Source organism: Panthera pardus, unplaced genomic scaffold (assembly GCF_024362965.1).
Source record: "Panthera pardus isolate Hobbes unplaced genomic scaffold, ASM2436296v1 HiC_scaffold_8, whole genome shotgun sequence".
NCBI lineage: Eukaryota > Metazoa > Chordata > Mammalia > Carnivora > Felidae > Panthera > Panthera pardus.
In genome coordinates this window covers 16,547,261-16,569,109 of record NW_026527013.1, presented here as the reverse complement: position 1 = coordinate 16,569,109, position 21,849 = coordinate 16,547,261, and the positions used below count along the sequence as shown (strand labels likewise).

At 53.9% G+C, this 21,849-nt stretch overlaps 1 protein-coding gene across 1 annotated transcript in view; it reads left to right on the top strand.

Moving 5' to 3' along the window:
• The window catches only part of CCDC12 (coiled-coil domain containing 12), a 54,414-nt gene that overhangs the window by 13,732 nt on the left and 18,833 nt on the right, over positions 1 to 21,849 (top strand). Inside the window, exon 2 of the mRNA XM_019416599.2 lies at positions 19,617 to 19,684. Coding sequence (XP_019272144.1) covers positions 19,617 to 19,684 — 68 coding nt within the window. The remainder of the gene's footprint in view (positions 1 to 19,616; positions 19,685 to 21,849) is intronic.

The window sequence follows — 21,849 nt, the reverse complement described above, 5'->3', positions numbered from 1 at the left end:
TCGATTTTAGTAATGTGTTTTTGTTTATATATGGGCTTAGCTTCTGTTTTTGACAACTCTGTAGTGGCATTAAAAAAAAATTCTCTTTTAATTGAAGTGTACTGTACATAGAGAAAAGGAGACAAATCAGCCCAGTGATTTTTGTTTTGTTTTTTTTTTTTTTTTTTACACCACACGAGCACATTACGTAATCAGTCACTCAGATCAAGAAACATGGCAGCCTCCCAGAATTCCCCTCCTGCTCCCTGCCCGGGCGCTTGCGCCCCAAGATTAATCGTTTGGGACTTTTAACACCGTTGGTTGGCTTTTCTTTCGAACTTTATACAAAGGGAGTCATAAAGTACATAGTCTTTTGGGGTCTGACTTCTTTCATTCATTGTTGTGTCTGAGCCATCGGGTGTGGTGTCAGTTCATTCTTACTGCTGTACAGTATTCCAGTATTCAAATGTACCCCATGGGATCTGTCCTCTAGGTTTTGAGGCTGGAGCCATAATGGACTGTGCTGTTAGTCCCGGTCTTGTGAATGTCTTGGTGGACTTGTGTACATATGTCTGCTGGGTATGTATATGCCTAGGAGTAGAAGTGCTTTGGGGCGCCTGGGTGGCTCAGTCGGTTGGGCCTCCGGCTTCGGCTCAGGTCATGATCTTGCGGTCCGTGAGTTCGAGCCCCGCGTCGGGCTCTGTGCTGACAGCTCAGAGCCTGGAGCCTGTTTCAGATTCTGTGTCTCCCTCTCTCTCTGACCCTCCCCCGTTCATGCTCTGTCTCTCTCTGCCTCAAAAATAAATAAATGTTTAAAAAAAATTAAAAAAAAAAAAAAAAAAAAAAAAAAAAAAAGAAGTGCTTGGTCATGGTTAGATACTGCCAGGCAGCTTTCCCAGTGGCTACACCATTTCACACTCCCACCAGCAGTGTCTGAGCATTCCTCTCTGACACTCCCAGCGGCTAGTCTTTTTCATGTGAGCCATGCTGGTGGGGATGTAGTGGTATCCCTTTATGGCTTAAATTCGCAAATACAGTTGAGCATCTTTTCATATGTTTTAAGTGAGTGCCTGTTCAAGCCTTTTCCCCTTTCCCCTTTTTTATTGGGTTGCCTGATACTGTTTCCTGTTAATTTCTAGTTCTTCATTCGTGTCCTGAGTAAGTCCTTTGTTCTGTAGATGTATTGCATTTTCTCCTCCTCTAGGCCTTGACTTTTCATGCTTTTTTTTTTTTTAAGTTTATTTATTTATTTTGAGAGCGAAAGAAAGAGAGAGCATGTGCACATGTACAAGTGTGTGAGAACAAGCACACAAGCGGAGGAGGGACAGAGAGAGTGGCAGAGAGAGAATCCCAAGCAGGCTCCGTGCCTAGTGCAGAGCTCAGAGCCTGATGGGGCTCAATCTCAGGACCGTGAGATCACGACCTGAGCCGAAACCAAGAGTCAGATAGATGCCTAACCGACTGAGCCACCAGGTGCCCTGACTTTTCATCCTTTTAATTGATTTCTTTGGTGGACGGGAGACGTTCTTTATTTTTATGTAGTCCAATTCATCAAAAATTTTTTTTCTGAATATGTTCTGTGGCCTGCTTAAGGAAATGCAGTAGTTGTATACTCCTAGGTCATGATGATGTTCTCTTATGCTATATTCTAGAAATTTTATTGTCTTACCTTTCACCTTTAGAGTTAAAAAAAAATTTTTTTTGTTTATTTATTTTTGAGAGAGAGAGAGACAGAGTGTGAGCCAGGGAGGGGCAGAGAGAGACGGAGACTCAGAATCCGAAGCAGGCTCCAGGCTCCGAGCTGTCAGCACAGAGCCCGATGCAAGGCTCGAACCCACGAACCGTGAGATCATGACCTGAGCCGAAGTCGGACGCTTAACCGACTGACTGTCCAGGCACCCCTCACCCTTAGATTTCCAGTCCGTTTGGAATTTCTTTGTTTTTGCATGGCGTGAGGTAGGAGTCAGGATTTTTTTTCCCCCAGCGTGGATATCAGTGACTCAGCACTATTCGTTATTTGGCATTTGTGTTTTAGAAAGAAGACTATTTTCTTGTGAATGGTTGGCACGCAGCATCCTTGATGATACTGCTAACCTCACGCAACATCTCGATAATAATTGTGGTGATTATAATAGTAGCAGTAGCTAGTAGTAGTGGCTTTTTTTCTTTTTTTGGCATGTTAGTCCCAGTTTCTGCCAGCTCCTCAGTAGACGGGTAGCTCCTTGTAGGCGGCGACCACTCCTAAACTAAACTTACTTAACATCTCCCAGTGCTGCCCCCCCCCCCCCCCCGCCCAATGGCACCTTACTGAGTGCTCTGTGTCCCATGACTCTGAGCTCCCTGGGCTTTGTGCATCAAAAGAGGACTGGCTGGACCTGCAGGGTGGGCAGGGACCTGCCAAGCCAGTTCCTCAAGAGCTGCTCGGCGCTGCCATCCATGCCCCGGACCAACTGAGCAGGGGTGTTCTGAAAAGAAATAGGAGTTGCCTCAAACAGTTGCTTCTAGGTCACTTGTTTCAGACTTGGGCTGCGTGCTTTAAATTGGCCACCTGGGTGGCTCAGTCGGCTGAGGGTCCGACTTCGGCTCAGGTCACAATCTCACGGTTCATGGGTTTGAGCCTCGCATTGGGCTCTGTGTTGACAGCTTGCGCACAGCCTGGAGCCTGGTTCAGATTCTGTGTCTCCTTGTTCCTCCGCCCCCCTCATACTCTGTCAAAAGTAAAAAAATGTTAAAAAAAAAAAAAAAGTAAAAAAAGACACAAAACAAAACATTTGGCCCCTGTGGACATTTGGGCCAAGATGTGGCCGATCTGTAGTGCTAAGTATTGTAATTCTGATTTGAAATGCAATTCATGTTCTTGTTTAGGGGGAAGATGTGGCCTGTGTTTCATGTTGGGATAGTGAGGAACACTTCCCCAACCCACACACTTCCCCACATGCCCCCCGAGATTCCCAAGCCACCCCCAGTGCATGTATGCGTACACACATATAGTATACCTGCCCACCCTCCAGTCCCCACACCCCCACTCCCTCTACACCCCCAGCTCCCAGTGCCTCCAGCCCCCACCTACACACAACCCGTACCTCCCCAGACTACACACACACAACTCCCCCATACTCACAAGCCGCCCCCCCTCCCCCCCCCCCACACTGTTCCCTCAACACTCCCCTGCTACGCACACGCTCAGCAGCTGGGAGGGGCTTGTCATTTCTAAGCGGCTGTAGAGGTTCAGGAGACCCCACTGCAGCGCTTGATGTGGCTTGGATGTGTCTAGCCCTGCTTCCTTCAGGGCCCTTCCCTTAACCCTTGGTGGCCTGGCTTCTCCCCAGTTTTGTTTAGGAGGGAAGCAATGGCTTGTACTCTTGAAAGAATTCCAAGAGGAAAAACGGTCACTGTGGTAACGATGCCCCGTGGGGAGTAAAAATCAACACTCGAGGGCTGTTTTCATTGAGGCTTCTAAAGAGCTGCTCTGTCTGGAGAAAGTGTGAGTGGCTGGAGCAGAAGACATTTGTCCTTTCAAGGACAGCCCCTCCCTCCTGCCTCCACACTGTGTTCTGGGCCTGGTACCACCAGCTTTTTTTAAAAATTTTTTTTTAATGTTTATTTACTTTTGAGAGAGAGAGAGAGAGGGGAGAGAGAGAGAGAGAGAGAGAGAGAGTGCTCAAGCAGGCAAGGGGTAGAGAGAGGGAGACACAGAATCTCAGTCAGGCTCCAGGCTCTGAGCTGTGAGCACAGAGCCTGATGTGGGGCTCAAACTCATGAACTGTGAGATCATGACCTGAGCTGAAGTCGGACGCTTAACCGACTGAGCCACCCAAGCGCCCCCAGATTTCTTGCGGGGGGGGGGGGGCAGGGAGGGAGAGGGGGGAGCGGGTAATTGAATCCTAAAGAAAATGCACCTGTGTTTGCTACCTGGGTGAGGAAGCCATCAGATGAGAGAACTTTCCCTGCTCTGGGTCCGGGGGTCCAGGAGCCCAGAACTGTTCAGGAGTGGGCATGCGCACTGGGCCCTCTGGGGCAAGGAGTAGATCACTGAGCCCTTTGAGCCCTCCTTGTGCACCTGGCCAGCATCACTCTTCTTGTTGAGTGCCTGCTATGTGCCAGGCCCTGTGTAGGGCTTGGGGACTGAGGTCAGCAAGGGCAGACTGGGGACCCCGTGGGGAGACTGGACCCATGTCCCACCAATATAATAATAATATTATAAGAAATTATAGGGGCGCCTGGGTGGCTCAGTCGGTTAAGCGGCCGACTTCGGCTCAGGTCACGATCTCGCGGTCCGTGAGTTTGAGCCCCGTGTCGGGCTCTGTGCTGACAGCTCAGAGCCTGGAGGCTGTTTCAGATTCTGTGTCTCCCTGTCTCTGACCCTCCCCCGTTCATGCTCTGTCTCAAAAATAAATAGACGTTAAAAAAAAATTTAAAAAAAAAAGAAATTATAAGACAACACAGCGCTATACACTGGGGAGGGGTGTCCCAGAGCCACGAGAGTCCTGGAGGGAGGGCTGGGAGCACTTGTACTCCATACACGGTGCGCTGTGCCGAGGAGGGAGCTTCTGAACCCGCTGTGAATGTGCTGACCCCGCTTGATCTCCTTGGTTAGCTTATGGGGCTGTCCCCATTTGGGCTCTGTGTCCCAGGCTGTGTAGCTCTCCAACTGGAGTGAGACCTGGCCGAGGCGCTGAGAGAACATCTGAGAAGGGATCGAGCACAGGGCATGGAGGATGACAGCTTATGGGGAGGCATGGAAGAAGAGGAGGGGTGGGGCAGCGCTGGCAGGTGTGGAGGTGGTCCAAATCTGGGAAGACCCTGTGTGGAAACCGCCTGCCTCCCCCGGTTCCCTGCACACTGTGGCTGGTCTCTTCTGGCTTGGACTCACATTCTCTGCGTGCACGTAGGGTCTGCCCTTCTGAACTGGTCAGCCCAAGGGCAAGAGCTTGGTCGCCCACTGGGTGATGCTGGTGGCCACTCTGGGTGACCTGAGGGAAGGAAAGAGGCATGCGTGCGAGGATCTGTTCCGTGACCCTTTTCGGCAGTGGGGTGAGGGGGGGAGTGGACATCGCTGGGCAGGGGGGTGGGATGTCGTGGGCCTCACGCTTTGAGGGCACAGGCCTTGTTCCGGGGCTCCACCGTCATCACCGTGGTTGGCGCCTCCTCACTGAGGACCTACTCCATGCGGGCCACAGCACAGGGCTCCTCACACCGTGTCGACTCTCGTTATCAGCTCTCCGCAGCCGAGGAAGGTGCAGCCCCGCAAAGCTAGTGATCGCCCAAGTTCACGGCAAGCCGGTCAGCTCCCAGCTGCTTCCTCGTGTGCTTCTGCCTTCTCAGCCCCTCAGCCCAGCACATGGCTTAAAAAAGTACTCTTGGCTTCTCGAGGAAATATGTATAGGTGAGGATTAAAAGACCTCCTTTAAGCAGTATTTCCGCCCACAAATAAATGTGCCAGTTCTGACTTATAGTTTAAATTTGGTTTCAATTAGGATTTTATCACTTCTGAATCACACCAGAGAGAAGACAGCTGCCTTACCTTTACTTCTCCCCAGACTGTGACACTTGGAGAAGCAGCTGATCAGAGGTTAAAATAGCTTCTAGTCGCCCAGAAGCCTCAGCACACTTTGTCGCTCTGTAAAGTGCTGACTTGCCTGGGAACTGACGTGCAAAGAATTTGCTTTTCCAACCTGCTCGTGTTGGGGCTGTGTACCTTGCACGCTCAGCTCCGTGTTGGGATGGAGGGATGGGGAGGTGGACCCCAGGCCAGCTGAGTGCCTTGCCTGCGTCAGCCGTTGGCCTTTTGTGATGGACTTGGCTGGGGGGAGGGGGTGCTGGGGCCAAGTACACAGAACACCCGACATCCTGCGCCCGGCTTCTCCATTTGCAAAGTGGGCATCAGAACCTTTATGCTGCTTACCTCCCAAGGTCTCCCCGTGGATCCAGTGAGCTGTGGGACCTAAGACAATTTTGAGCCCTGAAAGTCCTGCACATACTTTACTGTTAGGTTATTGCTATAAAGGGTCACGTGTAGCCCGGGTACTTAGTTGCAAGCAACAGAAATCTATTTTGTTTGTTTAAAAAACAAGAGCCAGTCTTGGAGGTATGCAGGCAAAAAGAAGCCCAGCAGTTCTCGCGAAAAGTGGCTCCCCTACCTGCCTACCTGCCTCTGTACTAGACTCAGCCACGGGCTCGGCTGTGGCCCTGCAGTCCTGTTGCAGCTGCTGCCAAAGGGAAGTCTGTGCTGCTGCCCCCTGCCCCCTTCCTAGCTCAGAAAGTGAGTGTAGGGCGGTCTCAGCCTCTTTACTGTGCAGCTGGCTCTGTTTTGCCCAGGCTTAGGTAGAGCCTTCCCACGTAAGGCGGGGGCACAGGCACTGGGCGGCCCGTAGAGTGACCTGGGAACTCAGGGTCCGTTCTCCTTCCTCCATGGCTGCAGGCAACCTGATGGTGTAGACAGCCCGGTCAGCTTGAAGTCAGGAGACTGTGGTCCAGGCCTAGCTCTTGTCCTTCTCGTCCTGCACGTTTCACCTGGACCTCCTGCTGCCCTCAGGATGTTTATGTTGTATGAGAGCTTTGTCTGTACTGCTCCTCATCCTGCCTGCTCTGTCCAGAGCCACCCTGGTCACTGCAGCTTGGGGCGGCCTCCTACCGCTCACTTCCTCGGTCAGCCTCTCTAGGAGGAGGGATGGGGTCTGACTCGGAGGCTCTTCCGGTGGACCATGTGGCAGAAGTGTGACCCGGGAGTGGGCAGGCTCTGGGAACATTCAGACTTCCAGGTCTTACCAGGAAGATTGTGACTTGGTAGGTTCTATTTATAACAGGTTCCGTGGGCCACTGGATCTGGTTCATCCTGTACCTGATGTTATCTGAGGCCTTTGCAGCCCTAACCGTTTGTGGTTTTCTTTCTTTTCTCATTTGGTAAGAATGGACATGGTCACACTTCTCTGGCTGTTATGCAGAACACACACCCAAGCCTTATTTTGAAAGTTTTGGAAGCATGATGCAATCAGAAAACCTCAGTTTTAGTGCTGACCTATCTTTTATTAGCTGAGAACCATTGAGAAAGTCCTTTAGTTGTTCCAAACCTCGCTGCACGGAGGGGGTGACCATACCTGATCCCAGGGAAGTTGTGGGGCCAGAGGCCCTATGTGCGTGTGAGAGGGAGACGTGGATAGCTGTGTGGGCAGTGCACTGTGCAGGTGGAACGGGCTGCCCCTCCACACAGACTCCCAGGCAGCTGCCCTCTGCCACCCTGGGGATGAGAAAGTGGCTCTCTTGACCCATATCCAACTCGGTTTTCAGTGGCTTCACCCGGTGACCCTCGCCCTTTCCTTTCTGGTCCTTTCTTTGTGCTCTTTATAAATCACACTCTGTAGTCACGTTGTTGCTACCCCCTGCCTGTCCTCTGGCTTTTCCTGGCTTCTCAGTCCCCGCGGGCTAATGTCTGTAGCCCCTGGGGCAAGCCTCCATGCTGGCGCCTCCTTCCTGCAGCCCCAGTGCACCTTGGATGTCTCCCTGCTCTCCACAGAGACGGGGCTCAGGCTTAGCACACCTGCTCCTTCCAGTTCCCCTCATGCCCCTGCCCTCCACGGACAGCTCACGCTTCTTGCAGGTGAGTTCAGGTTTCATCTTGTCAGCTGTTAGTCACCCAGGAAGTCACAGCGCTCACGCTGTGTGATGACTATCCATTCACCTGTCTCCTTCCCCTTTCATCTGCCCCCGTCCGCCTGAGGGCAGCAGTCATGTCTTCCTCACCTTTCTGTTCACAGAGGACAAGGCTCAGAGACACTCTGAAAATAGTTGAATGAAGAAATGAGGCCGCTAGACAGGCACGTGGATTTGGGAGTTGGCCGGGCTGAGACTTTTCTCAGGGAGAAGCAGAGTTGCCTTTACTTAAGAGTCTGTAGTCTGTGGCCATACCTGCCAGATGAACTGCACTGTGTGCGAAGCCTATCCAAGACCACACAGTTTCCTAAGTAGGTTGTTCAGGCATGGACTGGGGCGCTCGGACGCCCGCCCACGCAGAAAAGTAGCGGCGCATCCGGGTTGATCACACGCTTTGAGTAAAGCCAGTGGTGTCATGTGATAGCAGGAACCCTGATGTGGTCTTGTTGGTGGCTGTCAGGGAACGCTGGGGGGGACCCTGTTGGTGGCTGTCAGGGAACGCTGGGGGGGACCCAGCACGGGTGTGAACAGGCACATGGGCCTGGTGGGGAGGGGGAGGTAGAAGAGTAATTTTCAGGGTCACTTACTGGGGTTTTCAGGCCCTTGCTTGCCGTTTCCCTTGGATTCAAGGATGGTGAACACGTGATAGGTGGGCTCCCTCTTCCCTCGGGGGCTCAGGCTGAAAATCCTGTCCACCATCCAGAGTTCATGTGCAGAGGGGAAGCCTGTTTGCTCTGTAGTCGGACAGATCTGATGAGGGTCGGGTGCCAGCTGTACGGCCTCAGGACCGGAGATTCTGGGTGGCTGTTCCATCCCCCAAAACAGCCAGCTGGGCTCCCGTTGCAGTGCTTTGTGACTCTGCTGTCCACTGTGAAGCACGGGAAGGGGGTTCTGGGCCAGCCTCCCAGTGCCACACGAGGCCGTCTCATACCGGGGCAGGGGGTTTCTCAGCTTCGCGGACCTTCTTGTTTGCCTTGTGATTCGCTTGCTCTCGCTCCAGCCGTGGGCTTTACCACGGTGAGGAAGTCCTGGTGGTTGCGAGTTCTGCTTTGTGGCAGAGGACGCGTTTTCCCTCCCAAAAACGGGAAATGGTGAGGCCGGGTGAGAGGGTGGGGAGGTAACCTCACCACTCACCATCAGTTGGTTTCTTAACTGAAATTTTTGTCATGAGCCGGGCAGCTGTCTGGCCTCGTTGGAGGGTGCTCGTCCTCCAGTGCAGCTGCTGGTTTGGCTGCTGGGCCCAGTCCCGGGCTGCAGAGCGACGCCAGTGTGCGTCTGCCCTCCTCTTCCCGTGGCATGCTGGTTCTTTGGGTTTTGTGTGTTTTTAAGCTTGACAGAGGTCACTAAACGTTGACGAGGCTGCATTGGCCCTGAAGGCCAGCCTTGGTTTCCTGCTTTCCCGTTGAGCCGGGTGAAGGTCAGGAGAGTCTGTGTAGGGTGTGAGGACAGTCCAGACGGTGAGCTACACACAGCTGGGTTCCTCTAGCTGTTTTAGATCATTTTGTTATTAAATCACTTTGACGACGGAATGAAAGGAAATGGAAAAAAACATTACCCACAGTCGTGCTGTGTGAGCCCGTGAAGTCTCAGGCCACCGCCTGTGTCTTGTTGCCATGGTTTGGCTCACGGCTGTGTGTGTGGGCTCTGTGCCTCTCACGGTCCCGTGTGTTCTGTTTCGTGGTGCCGTTCCCGTGACCGGGTGGCCTAGCCGCGCCAGCAGGTTGGACTCCCCTTGTAGCTCCAGTCCTCCCTGTTAGGAGAAACCTAGCTGTGAGCACCTCTCCGCGCATTGCTCTTTTCTCTCCTTGTGGTGCTTTTCTGGAATTGAAGTTCCTGGCTCAGAAATGGTCCCGTCTGGGTCACATCTCTCTGAAACTACACCAGGAAGAGACGGGAGCAGTGTGATGCTGATGCAGACGTGCTGTTATACACCCATGAGACCGCGCGTGTGTGTGTGTGTGTGTGTGTGTGTGTGTGTGTGTGTGTGTGTGGTGGGGGCGGCCGTGTGGCCAGAGCAGAGGGCTGGGTTCTATGGGGAGCAGCCTAGGCTTGAGGCCTACCCTCCCCTTTGGACCCTGGGACCTGAGCTGTGTGACTCCGGGTGGGCCCTAGACTTGCATTTTTCTAATCTGTGAAAGCAAGCAAGCAGCCCTGACCTCACTAGACTTTTATGACAACTACTCAAGTAATGATTATTTCAGTTAATTGAATCATCGGTTGCCTGGCGTGCTGTCGTGACCGCTATTATTGTAGGAAATACAGTAGAGCAGGGATGAGGAACAGTCGGGTCCCGCCCTCCCAGAGCTCACCTTCCACTGGGAAGTCTTCTCATTTGATGGACCTGGTTAGATATGATCCTTCCCACACTCCTAGGAAGTGGGCACGGTTGAGATTTTTGCTCTCGATCTACAGGGGAGAAGCAGAGGTGCAGGTGATTGTCGGAGGGGAGTGTAGCACTGACAGCTGAGTGGTGAACACGCAGATGTGTGTGGTGGGAAGAACCGCATGTGTGGCAGCAGGGAACTGGGCTTCTGGCTGTGTCCCCAAAGCAGTGGGAAGAGTAGGGGTCTGACGTGCACAGACCTGAGTTAGGTGCTAAGCAGCCTCAGTCTTTGCATCCGTGAGACAAACCTACTGACCCCTGATGCCTGGAAGTTGTGGGAGGAGAACCTTGTGTATAGGGGAGGAATTAGCATGTGTGTCCTACCTCCTCTGGCTTGCTCATTCCCTCTTTTGCTGTTAGTCCCGCTGCCGTAATGTGCTAGGTGCTGGGGAACAGAGATGGAGAGGCCTCTCAGAGCGCCCCCTTTAGGGGGGGAAGGCAGATGATAAAATCGCATGCTAGCAAATCCAGGTAAAATCCAGTGTCTGGGGTACTTATCAATGGAGGGCCTGCCTGGGGAAGAAAGCCCTTCTGCTGAACAGGGGTGTGACCTGCGGCCCACACAGCGGGGGACGTGCCGAAGCCCACCTGCCGTCTGCCAGCTGCCCTGCAGTTAGTTGGGTGGTATGTGCAGAGCGATGGCTTCTGTGGGGAAGCCTCCCGTGGGTGGTGCCTGTCCTTCCAGCCTGGGGCCCTTGTCACTCATCCCCGAGGGGATCAGATGGGTCATTCTTAACTTGAGCTTCAATTTTAAAAATGACACGTTTGTCACCTACAGAAACTTGGCAAAAAAATAAAGAAGCGATATTAGAAAAGGATGATGCCTTCCATTCACACATCACTACGTTTGAAAAGGTTAGAGATAGATCAGTTTCTCTGCGGGATGGACTGACAGTAACTGGTCTCTTGTTTCCCAGCCTGGATCTGGGCCCTGGGCCCTGGGTACCTGTTAAGTCTGTTTTGGTTCCCAGAACTCAACTGGCTATCCACTTTCTTGGGGGTTTTTTGGTGTGTGTGGGGTACAGTCAGAGCAAGGGGTGGAGGGGATGAAAACAGGGAACAGCTAGCTGGTTCCCCAGGGGGGTGCAGACACGATGGACATGACGGCGGGACTCGGGGGACACCCCTGGATGCCAGGCCTGGCACGTAGGTCCTGCACCAGAAGGCGGACCCAGGCTACTTTCTTTAATCCTTGACATCACTGCTGGAGTAGCGCCGGCCCTGCTTTAACAGGGGAGGAATTGGAGAGGTCCTGAGTTTGCCGCGCTTCCCACCATCGCTAAGCTGTGGAGCTGTGGTTTGCCTGCGCCTGCCGGTCTAGCCCCGCTGCCTGGGCTTCCTCGTCCCATAGGGCCCTCCCCTCTGGCGGCCCAGAGGCAATGGCCCTGGCTGGCCGCGTGTGAAGGAAAGGGGGCGCCTGGTCTTTGCCCTGCCCTCAGCAGGACCTTTCAAGGGCTTCTTTCCTGCTGGGGACACGGGGCCCATGGGGGTCGTCCCAAGCCTCTGCACCTCACAGTGCTACTTGTTCCCTCTGCTGCCCTTTCCCCTTGCCCCCACTCCTTAAGGTGCAGGACAGGGGTACTTCCTTTGGAGGGCCTCCCCGGATACCTCAAATGCCACAGAGAGAACTCTGTGTGCCTCCCCACCAGCACCATGCTGTTGACGCCTTCCCTTTCCTCCTCTGGGTCACTACCCCCTTGAGACTCTGAAGAGCTATGGGTTGTTACTCCAGAAGAATGAGCCTTTTCACACCTGGCCTGTGTGTGTGTCTGATCGCTGAGCTCTGGGATCCTGTCCATGGACCCAGGCTAAGAGTTCCCACCCTGGTCCCTGAACACTAGGGGCCTCCTTGTTCTTTCTCCTCCTCTGGACCTAATGTGGCGTACCTAGCACGAGGGAGCCAGTCAATATTTGTTAACTAATAATCTGCTGGACGGGGCATCTGCTGCCTCCTTTGAACACAGCCGGTTTCCCATTTGCACCTGCGACAAGAATAGGACCAGGCTTGGCATGGGGCCAGTTCCCCCCACTCCTCTGGGGTGGGGCCATGTAATAGGGCATCGATGGTGGGGCCAACCCTGCCTCTGCTGAGGACGCCTGGACAGGCTCTGGACCCTTGGCCCGCGTCCACACCGGCCTTTGTCAGACTGCAGGCATCAGCCTAACCCTCGTCTGCCTGAGAGCCACTGCTCCCTTCTCTTAGTCCCCTCACCACGGCTACCTTCTGTGTCACAGGCACCTTCTTCTCCCCATGAGGCTCAGTCACAGCCTGGAGCCAGTCGTCTGTCTGACCTCGCCCTGTCCCCCAGAGCGCTCAGGCACCCCCGTGTTCCGTCTCAGCACCACTGCCCTGGTTCCGGCTCTTATCTGCGGCCCTTATCTCCAGTTTATTACTGTGCCCCCCTCTCTTTGTTCTCGCCGCTCACAAGCTTTTAGGGAGTGCCTGCACCCCCGGGAGAGCAGTGGCTCTCTGTTCCTGGACGCTGTGAGTCTGATTCTTGGTGAAGCACTGAACGCAGAATCAAAAGATCTGTCCCCCGGCACAGATTGTCACCCGTCTTCTGATGTGTTCATGAAGCAGACGCTGTCATGCTGCTTGTCTACTCTCAGGATTGATGAAAGTGAAAGCTTATCATGACCTCTGCAGATGCAGGCAGTCTGGGCCTCTAGCCCTGTGGTTTCTCTGTGGCCCTGCCCTTCCTGCCCTGGCCCAGTCCTCCCTGCTCTTCAGGTCTGCTGCCTCATCCATGTGAGCGGCAGGTTCTTCTCCTTCCTCCCTGGCTCCTCCTCCACTCCTGTGACAGTGCCATGATGTCAGTGTGGTAGTCTTTGTTTTCATAGAATAGGAAACTAAGGCCAGACAGGTCAAATAACTTGTCCAGGGTCACACAGCAGGGCGAATACGGAGCTGGGTTTTGCCAGGCAGGGTTCGGCCCAGAGCCCTTGCGCTCTACCACTGTCCCTGCTGTGGGTAGTGTCAGGCTCGTGGGTACAGCAGTTAAGACAAGTGCCTGCCCTCAAGGGAGTGTCCACCTGCTGGACAGAGTGGGCATAGCAGGCCAGGTAGTCCCAGACCAGAGTGCCGCCCTGCGGGGATCACTGCCTGCCCAGGAGACTCAGAACCTCCCTCCCCACCCTTTCCCCAGTCCCTGGGCAGTAGAGGACTATGCAGTTTCTGTGCCCCAGTGTGGTGGCATTCAGCCCGGGGCTTATCACTGCATATTCAGGGTGAGTCAGACCCTGGGTGACTGCCCTACCCCATGAGTGCCCTTGGAGCACAGCGCCTGCTGCAGCCGCACCCCACAGGAAGTCTCTCCACCTGACATGCGGCTGCCCTGGTTCTGAGGATGGGCAACAGGGTGAAATTGTGAAACCTGCCAGCTTTGCCCCCAGCCAGTCCCTTCCTGTCTGTCCCCCCTCCGCCCCTTTCTGTGCCTACCTCTCCTTGATTTTTCCCCGCCCTGGGCCCAAATCAACTGGAGAGGCTCAAGCTGGGGTCACTTTCACTTCTTCTTAGGGGACTAGATTTGGGGCCTTGTTCTCTCTTGATTGTTGAACAGAAGGGCCGTTTCCATGAACAGCTCAGCAGGCACACCCAGAGCTAGTGAGGCATCTGGGTACTGGAAAGGGTTTCTGTACCTGTGAGTTCCTGTCGGGTCTCTAGCTGCTTCAGTAACGGGCTGATGGTAGGGGGAACCTAGATCAGAGGTTGAAGTGTCTGTTAACACTTTCCTGCTTCCCTCTTCCTCTTCCGGAAGGAAGAACCCTGGGCAGCATCTCCTCTTAGGATGAGGGAGGAGCTTGCTCCTTGCCTCAGCAAAAGAGCTCCTGCTTCAGCAGGCTGCCCTGATGGCAGTTCCCACCCTTGTGTGATCGTAACCAGCACAGATGCGCAACAGCCGCAGGCCGGGACAGGTGTAGGCTGGGAGTGGACCATCTCACCTGGTTTCTGGTCTCCCCATCTTCTCCCATAACTCCCCTTCTAGGCTGCCACAGTGCCCTTTGAGAGTTGGGCTAAGCCTGTCCGCAGCCCTGGAGGATTGCCTCATCAGCCCCCTCTGCTCCTGACCTCGCCCAATCCTGGCTGAGCCAGCCACGTGGGACGGCCCCACAGGCCTGGACAGTGCCCTGGCTCTGCCCTCGTGGCTTTGCCGAGCACTTACCATTCCAGCTTGGTAGCTGCTTGGTAACCCTCCCTCTACTGGACATTTAGAATTGAGTTTAAGGGTTACCTCCTTCTCTGACAACACCTATCCCTTGCCAGTTCCCCAAGCATACAAAACATTTAATAAAGTCTTCCTTACCACCCACTCATGACACAGAGTTACCTTTTTCTTTCTGTTCCTTTGTGTGGATTTGAGGTCCTTGAGGACAGCACTTTTGTTTCCTTTATGTTTGTGACCAGGGGCAGACCGAGCGCACACACAGGGGACCGGAGTTACAAGGGGAGAGGGAGGGCAGCAGCAGGAGACAGCAGCTTTTCTCCCACCCCACCCCCCAGCCCTCTGCATTTTTGCGGGCTGATTGAGTTTCTAATAGGATTCAGGCAAATAGGGATTGATGCGCACCCCCTACCCCCTGCAGGGATACTCAGCTAATGAGGGCTTCTTCCAGGAGGGCACTGAAGAACAAACACATTGTTAAAACACCAAGTCTGGAATGCCCCAGAATTGATAAACCTCCAGCTGATCTGATATTTTATTATTTTTGTTAAGTAAGCTCTATGCCCGACGGGCTTGAACTCATGACCCTGAGATCAAGACTTGCATGCTGTACTGACTGAGCCAGTCAGGCACCCCTCCAGCTAGTCTAATAAAGAAAGAGAAGAGACACAGGTTGTCAGTGTCAATGGATTATCATTATGGATCCCACAGACATTGAAAGGATAATAAGAGTATTATAAGCAGTTTTATGCCAGTAAATTCAGTAACTTAGGTGAAATGGATATCCCTTGAAAGATACAAATTAATGAGACTGACACAGGAAGAAATAAAATCTGTAGAGCCCCATATCTAAAACCTCACAAAGAAAACTTTGGGCCAAGATGGCTTCACCGAAGTCTTATCGTAGACTTCAGGAAGAAATGATACCAGTCTTGCACAACCCTCATTTTATTTGTAAAAATGTTGGTTTTGGCAAAAGCACTTCTAACAGTGTGAAACCACTCAATCAAGCCCTGTTTGGGGCAGGGCTATTTTTGAGAGCCCTTTAAGTGTTGCTTTAGAGGCCCCTTCCTCCTGCAGGCTCTGGGACAAGTGAGGGCAGCAGGGTCAAGGCCTAGGTGTGGAAACTGGGCTGGGGTCAGAAATGGGGGGTATTTCCAGGAACAGGCAAGTGGACTGCGGGGAGGATCCTAGTCCAAGACATGGCTTTCCTGCCCTTCTCCACCAGTGTTTCTAAGAGTTTGGCTCTTCTGGAATTGGTGGAGAGAGTAATTAAATAGGCAAACATTTGATGAAGGTTGTCTCCTCCAGGCCCGGAGGAGCTCCAGGAAATGCCCCCACACTTGAGGAAGACGTGAAGGACTTGAGGGACTGGATATGAATAGCGAGGAACCCAGGACTGTGTCCCGGGCCTGGGGTCAGACCCTGATGTGCTCTAGGCCCAGAGGAGCCACAAGCTTATTGCCTGTGAGCCTCAGAAGGCTGCCTGCAGGAGGTGGCCTTTGGGTTGGCCTCCAGAATTGGTCAGAGGGTGGGTTTTCTTCAGGGTTATGAGAATGGGCATGTCAGGATTTGAGACAGAGAGTCTAGCATCAGGGTATTCTGGAATGGGCTGCAGGGCGAGTGTTGGGGCCTTGTGAGACTGCATCTTGAGAATGGCAGTTGTCCCGAGGGTCTGGGGAGCCAACGAGAGCTTTGAGCAGAGGAGCAGGAGATGTGACCAGCATCTTGGGCATGGATGGTAAGGTGGAGAGAGTCTTTGGGGAGGTGGAAGAGGAAAAAGGAGAGAAGTGCAGCAGGGAGCTGCATCCTCCAGAGCAGAGGGGCAGAGGGGCAGCTGGCTGGCTGGCCCACAAGGGGGGCAGGGATGGTTGTGGGCTGGGTTGTGGTGGGGACCTATGGAGGTAGCTTGGGAGAGGGGAAGGAACCGAGAACAGAACAGGGACTGGGAAGGAGAAAGAAGGAGAAAGAAGGGAGATTTGGGGAAGAGTGTGTGGGGGGAGGGGTTAAGCGGTGAGTCAGATTTAATGGTCTCCGGGTGGGCGAGTGTCTCCAGATTCCCTGGGATGCTGAGCCTCTTGAGCCCTGCCTGCACCCGCAGGGTGTACTTCAAGCTGGCCGTGGCCAGTCTGAGTGCGCATGGCCAGATCCAAGCCATGTCTGAACCAGGTCTGAACTATGGCGGCGGTGGGGAGGTGGGGGGAGGCACGGGAGAGGTGGCTGGATCAGCGCTGTTTTTAGAAACTGAATGCCACTCTTGACACACTATCTCTCATCTGCTTGGCGAACACAGGGTGGGGGTCAGGACCTTGATCCAGACCTGCAGTCACCACTGTCAGGCACTGTGGCCTTGGTCAAATCTTTTCCCTTTTCCCTGATGGCCATTCACCAGACTCCCTGTGGATTGCATGGAGGACCTGGAAGACAGCCCCAGGAGGACCTTTGAGTCTCTTAGGCTGGCGGGGTGGGGGGGGTGGGGGGCGGCAGCGTGAGGCTGGTGTGCACCTCCTGCTGCCATCCCAGGTCACACATCCCTGCTGTGACCGAGGCCAGGATGGCCCAAAAGCTGTTCTGCTACTCATGACACTCACTGTCTTATCTGAATCGCTGTTGAGTGGGAAGACTGGAGCACACCTTGTCCTTGTGTTTATGTGGCCTGTGTATTTGTCAGCCTGCTCCTGCCCCACACGCATATCTTTATTGTTCTGGAGCACCTGCCCTTCCCACAGCAGCCCAGGCTGGGGTCATCCTTAACCTCACACTGTGCGCAGAGGTGATGACACAGCCCGCCCACCAGACTGCCCGGCATTTTTTAAAATGTCACCTAGGTAGTTGGGTGTTTTCTCATTTGTTAATGAATAACTGGCCTGCGCCAAGGCACTTGAGTGTCTCTGGGACTCCAGGACAGTGGTGGCTGTGGTAGCTGCTGAGAAGGGGCATGGTGTTTGCACAGGACTGGTTCCCAAAGGCTGTTCCTTAGTCCTCACCCTCCTCTGCCAGGTAGTCCAGGTTAACTGAGCCCTGTGGAAAGAAGCCTTCCTGTGGGGTCAGCCACCAGCCCACTTTGGGGAAAGCTGAGCCTTTTCTGCCCTTGCACCTCTGTCCTTCATCACCAAGGGGAGGCAGGCACTGATGGCCATCAGGGTGTCTGCTAGCTGCCAGTTGGGAAGGAGCTTTTGTTTGACTGTCCAGGCTTATGGCTTGAATAATCCACTGGCATTTTGTCGGGGGTGGGGGGGGCATGTGTCTGTTGGGCCTTTGTGGAGGGGTCCTATCCAGGCCCCAGCAGCCCTGGAGGCCCTGAGAACTCTAGCTTGTTTCTTATTTAAGGATTTGTATTCTAAGGGCACCTGCATGGCTCAGTCTGTTGAGCATTCAACTTCAGCTCAGGTCATGATCTCACAACTTGTGATTTTGAGCCCCATGTCGGGTTCTGTGCTGACAGCTCAGAACATGGAGCCTGCTTTGGATTCTATGTCTCCCTCTCTCTCTGCCCCTCCTCTGCTCACACTCTATCTCTGTCTCTCTCAAGTATAAATAAACATTAAAAAAAAAAAAAAAAAGAATTTGTACTCTGTTCTCCCTTCCCTCTTTCCCATCACCAAACGAATGCCTCTCTGCCCCAGGGCTTACTTGTCCAGTGCGATTGCCAGACTCTTAGGAAAGGTCCTGCCAGCAGCTCCCCCAGCCTCTCCTTGGGCTCCTAGTGCCTTAGGACACTGGTCAGAGCCCTCTGTGATTGACCCCACCTGCCTTGACAACCTTACCAGCATTCACCTTCACCATGACTGCTATTGCAACCACCTAGGTGTTCATCTGACCACACCCGCCTTGGCTCAAGCTGTGCCCCCCTCCAGGAATGCCTTTCCTACTTCTGTAACACCCAAATTCTGCCCATCCATCCCCTCCCCACCCCACAAAACCATGCTGACCACTCTCCTGTCGTTGCTGTCACTCGTTCCCTGCTGCCTCCTGCCTCATCCCCAAGAGACTAAGCTGCCCTGGGTTGAAAGAGCAAAGGATTATCTTGATCACATCACCTAAGGTTTTCTTTGAGCCAAAAGCCTCTAGGCTGGTTTTGGTGGTCTCCTTTCCCCGTAAGTGGGAGGCCAAGGAACGGTGGGGTCTGGTTTTTCTGAGTCTCCATGATGATCACTGTTAGGAAGTGACTCATAAAATAAATGCCACTCCTGGGGAGGCAATCATCAACGGCATAAACGGACTTCTAGGAGAGCTAGTACACCAGCTACTTCACCTGTAATTTATGTCAGTTCTAGCTTTTTTTTTTTTTTAAGCTTATTTTTTTTAGTAATCTCTACACTCAACATGGGGCTTGAACTCACAACCCCGAGATCAAGAATCTCATGCTCTTTGACGAAGCCTGTTCCCAAAGGCTGCCTGGACCGATGCTTCCACCCCACCCCCACCCCCCTACCCCACCTCCACCCCCGCCACCAGCTCTTTCTTATGTCATAGCCAGCTCCCTGTGGCACCTTACTGATGTCTTCTCGGAACACCGCTCCAGCGAGATGGTCAAAGGCACGTTGCTGCCAGAAATGAAGTACACAGTGACACCCTCTGGAGGGTCAGCCCTGGCAGGCAGGGAGACCCTGGAGTCTCTCAGGACATGCACTGAGAGCAGAGAGCATGGTCATGCATTTGAGCACAGACCGCTGCACACACCGTGGATGTCTGTCTGTCCCCAGTCTGATCTAACGGAGTAAGGGAGAAGGCCCAGGAAGACTTGCTTCCACAGGTGGACGCGGCATGGTGGTATCCGTTGTTGTGGCCCCTGGTGGATCTGGAGAACAAGTATACTATGTCAAGTGTGACATGAACATGACTTCTTTAGACTCGCAAAGAGATGGGGGGCAGGAGAAAGACAAAAACGATTCAGAATTTTTCCTATAGAAACTTCAAATTAGTTCCCCTTCCCTCCATCCCCTGAATACATTGCGGGAGTCATATTGCAAGCCCAGTTCTAGTTTGAGCTGTGGTTCCTCCTTAATGTAAGCAAATAGGTGTTTCTGGAGAAGAGGAGTCTGGCCTGGAAGGGGAGTCCGGAGGCCTGAGCTTTTGCCCCACCCTCGTTGCTGGTCACTACTCTTCCCAGCTCAGCAGGGGACTCCCTCCAGACCCAGGAAGTGGGCCTCTGACACAGGCCAGCTTCATTACTCACCATGAAAACCTTCTAGCTCCTCCTGGTGTTCTCCGAGGGCCACTGGGGGTCTGGCCTGGGCTTACCGGTGGTTAAGTTTGGTGGGGTGGGGAGGGGGCTTGGGAGGGTAGAAGGCTGGCGGGGGAGAGGGAGGCTCCAGTGTTGTGCCCCACTTGGGGGCTGCAACACCAGGCTGCTCCTGGCCAGGGAGTCCCGTTTTTCGCCAGGTGCCTGGGCATCAAGGATTGCATGTGACCAAGTGGTTTTCTCCCTTCCTTTGCAGGACAAGGAAGATGGGGAGCCCAAGACCAAGCAGCTCAGAGAAGGGGAAGAGGAAGGCGAGAAGCACAGGTGAGGCCCGTGTGCCGCGCTCTGCCCTGTGTGCTCCAGTGACACCTCCCGGTTTCTGTGTCTTCTCACCTCTGTTCACAGTCTTTATACCCCGTGCCTTCCTCCCCACCCCGGGCTGCCTGCTCAGAGCTGAAAATGTCGCCCTTCTCCCCAGTCGGAGCCTGAGCCTGCTCTGTACCCTTTCCCCTGCTGGCCCGCTGGCTCGTACTCAGCCACCGGCAATTTCTTCCCGACCCTCCTTATGGTTTATCACTCTTCCCGTCAAACCGCTTTCGTGTCGTGATTCTTTGGCACCTGCAGAATCAGGCCCAGACCCTGCCTGGTGTGTAAGCTCTGTCCAGGCCACCGGCCTGGTCCAACCTAGTCCCCCCGTAACCTCTCTGGCCCTTCAGCATCTCCTGACAGCATCCTCTCTCAGCCTGGATTCCTCCTCATCTCCGTTTTCCTTTCATCTCTGCCTTTGACATGTCGGTCTTCATGTGGAGCTCAGCTCGGAGGCCTCCACTTCTTCATCCCTGTCTGTGCTCCCCCAACCCTCTCAGGTCATAGAGGGCATTCCTCTTTGCAAATCCTGTCTTCTGGCTGAGTCAACTGTAGTTTCCCTGAACGTGGCACTCTCCCCTGTGGTTGCGGGCACATGGTCTGCCTCCAGTCTCGAGGGCTGGCACCTCCACACGACCTGGGTGCTGCTTTGCATCAGAAATACCCGGGAGCCACTTGCAGAGCTAGCGTGTGGGGCAGGCAGGAGCTCTGTGTTTGGTCTTCATGAGCTGGGGAGAACCTTCATGTGTGCCCAGCACTTCCCATACCAGGGTTGAGTCTCGTGCCCTCCCTCCCACACCCAGCACCGAGCTGGGGCCATAAGGGTAGCTGGGGGGCTGTGCTTAGGATCAGACTTGGTTTCCGAATGGACAGGTCACCTTGATGTCCTCTGTCCCAAGCAGGCACAGGGCTTGACGGCACTGGCTCACTTGGGGGAGTGGATCTTGAGGTCCTCAGAAAACTTACCTGGGCGGACTGTGCTTTGCGGGTTTATAGCAGGAGCGGGGGACCCTCCCCGGAGGAGGGAGCAGGCCTTCCTGATGCCACAGCCTTGTGTTGTCTTTACCAGTGTGAGTGGGAACTCAGGAGGAGCAGACCCCTCATCTGGAGCTGATCTCAAATGAGGTAGGGCTTTCCAGGTCCACAGAGGGTGTGTGTGTGTGTGTGTGTGTGTGTGTGTGTGTGTGTGTCGTGCACGTGTGAGTGTGGCTTCACAGTTTACCCAGTGGGTTCACACTGTCCTCACAGCAGCCCTGTGGGGTCCTTGCCACCTCCCTTATTATCAGAGATGGTAACAGCTCTGTGCTGAGAGGCTGGTGGTGCTGGGACCCTCGCCACCCCAGTGGGCTCTGTGCTTTCTTATTCGGCCCACCCTCCCCCCATCACCTCAGGGAGCCTGGCTGGTGACAGAGACAAAGGCCAGGTGGTTGCTCTTTTGTCAGGTGACTCCACTTGTGTGGTTTGGGGGTGCGTACCTGCACAGTTTCCCCTGTTCTGTGGTAACTGCTGGGGGAACCTTTGGTTTTCTTCTGGTTTGTTCTTAGGTTCTCAGTCACTGGCTAGAGCGTCGAGTCCTGGGCTCTCTTGGCTCTGCTGGAAGGTCCCTGCTTTCATCCCCCCTCCTCCTTGATGAGAAGGAGAAGGGTCATTGGTTAGCAGGTGGGTGGGTCATAGAGTAGAAGACTTGACTGTTGAACTGTGCGATTGAATCTCAAACATGGTGTTGATAGAGGAAAAAGCGGGCTTCAGAACTGAGAACAGACAGGGTAGGAATGTGTATATCAAATTCAGAAGCCCCCACAGCAATAGAGGTGTTACTCGTTCAACAAGGCCTGACTCGGCTGGTTGTCTGATTGGCACAGGGCATCCTTCCTGGCCTGGGAGGCAGCAGTGGACGAAATAGGCCCTGCCCTCAGGGGGCTGGCATTCTCTAGAGGGAGACAGACTTCACAGAAAAGCAAGTGTGTGGTAAGCTGTCAAGGGCTAGGAAGCGGGAGCTGCAGAAGTGTAAACACGCAGGTGGAGGTGCCTCAGATTAGCTGCTGGGAAGCGGGGAGGAGACAGAATTAGGGAGAGGCTTTCACCGGCTACAGCATAGGATTTCTTTAACAACAACAACAAAG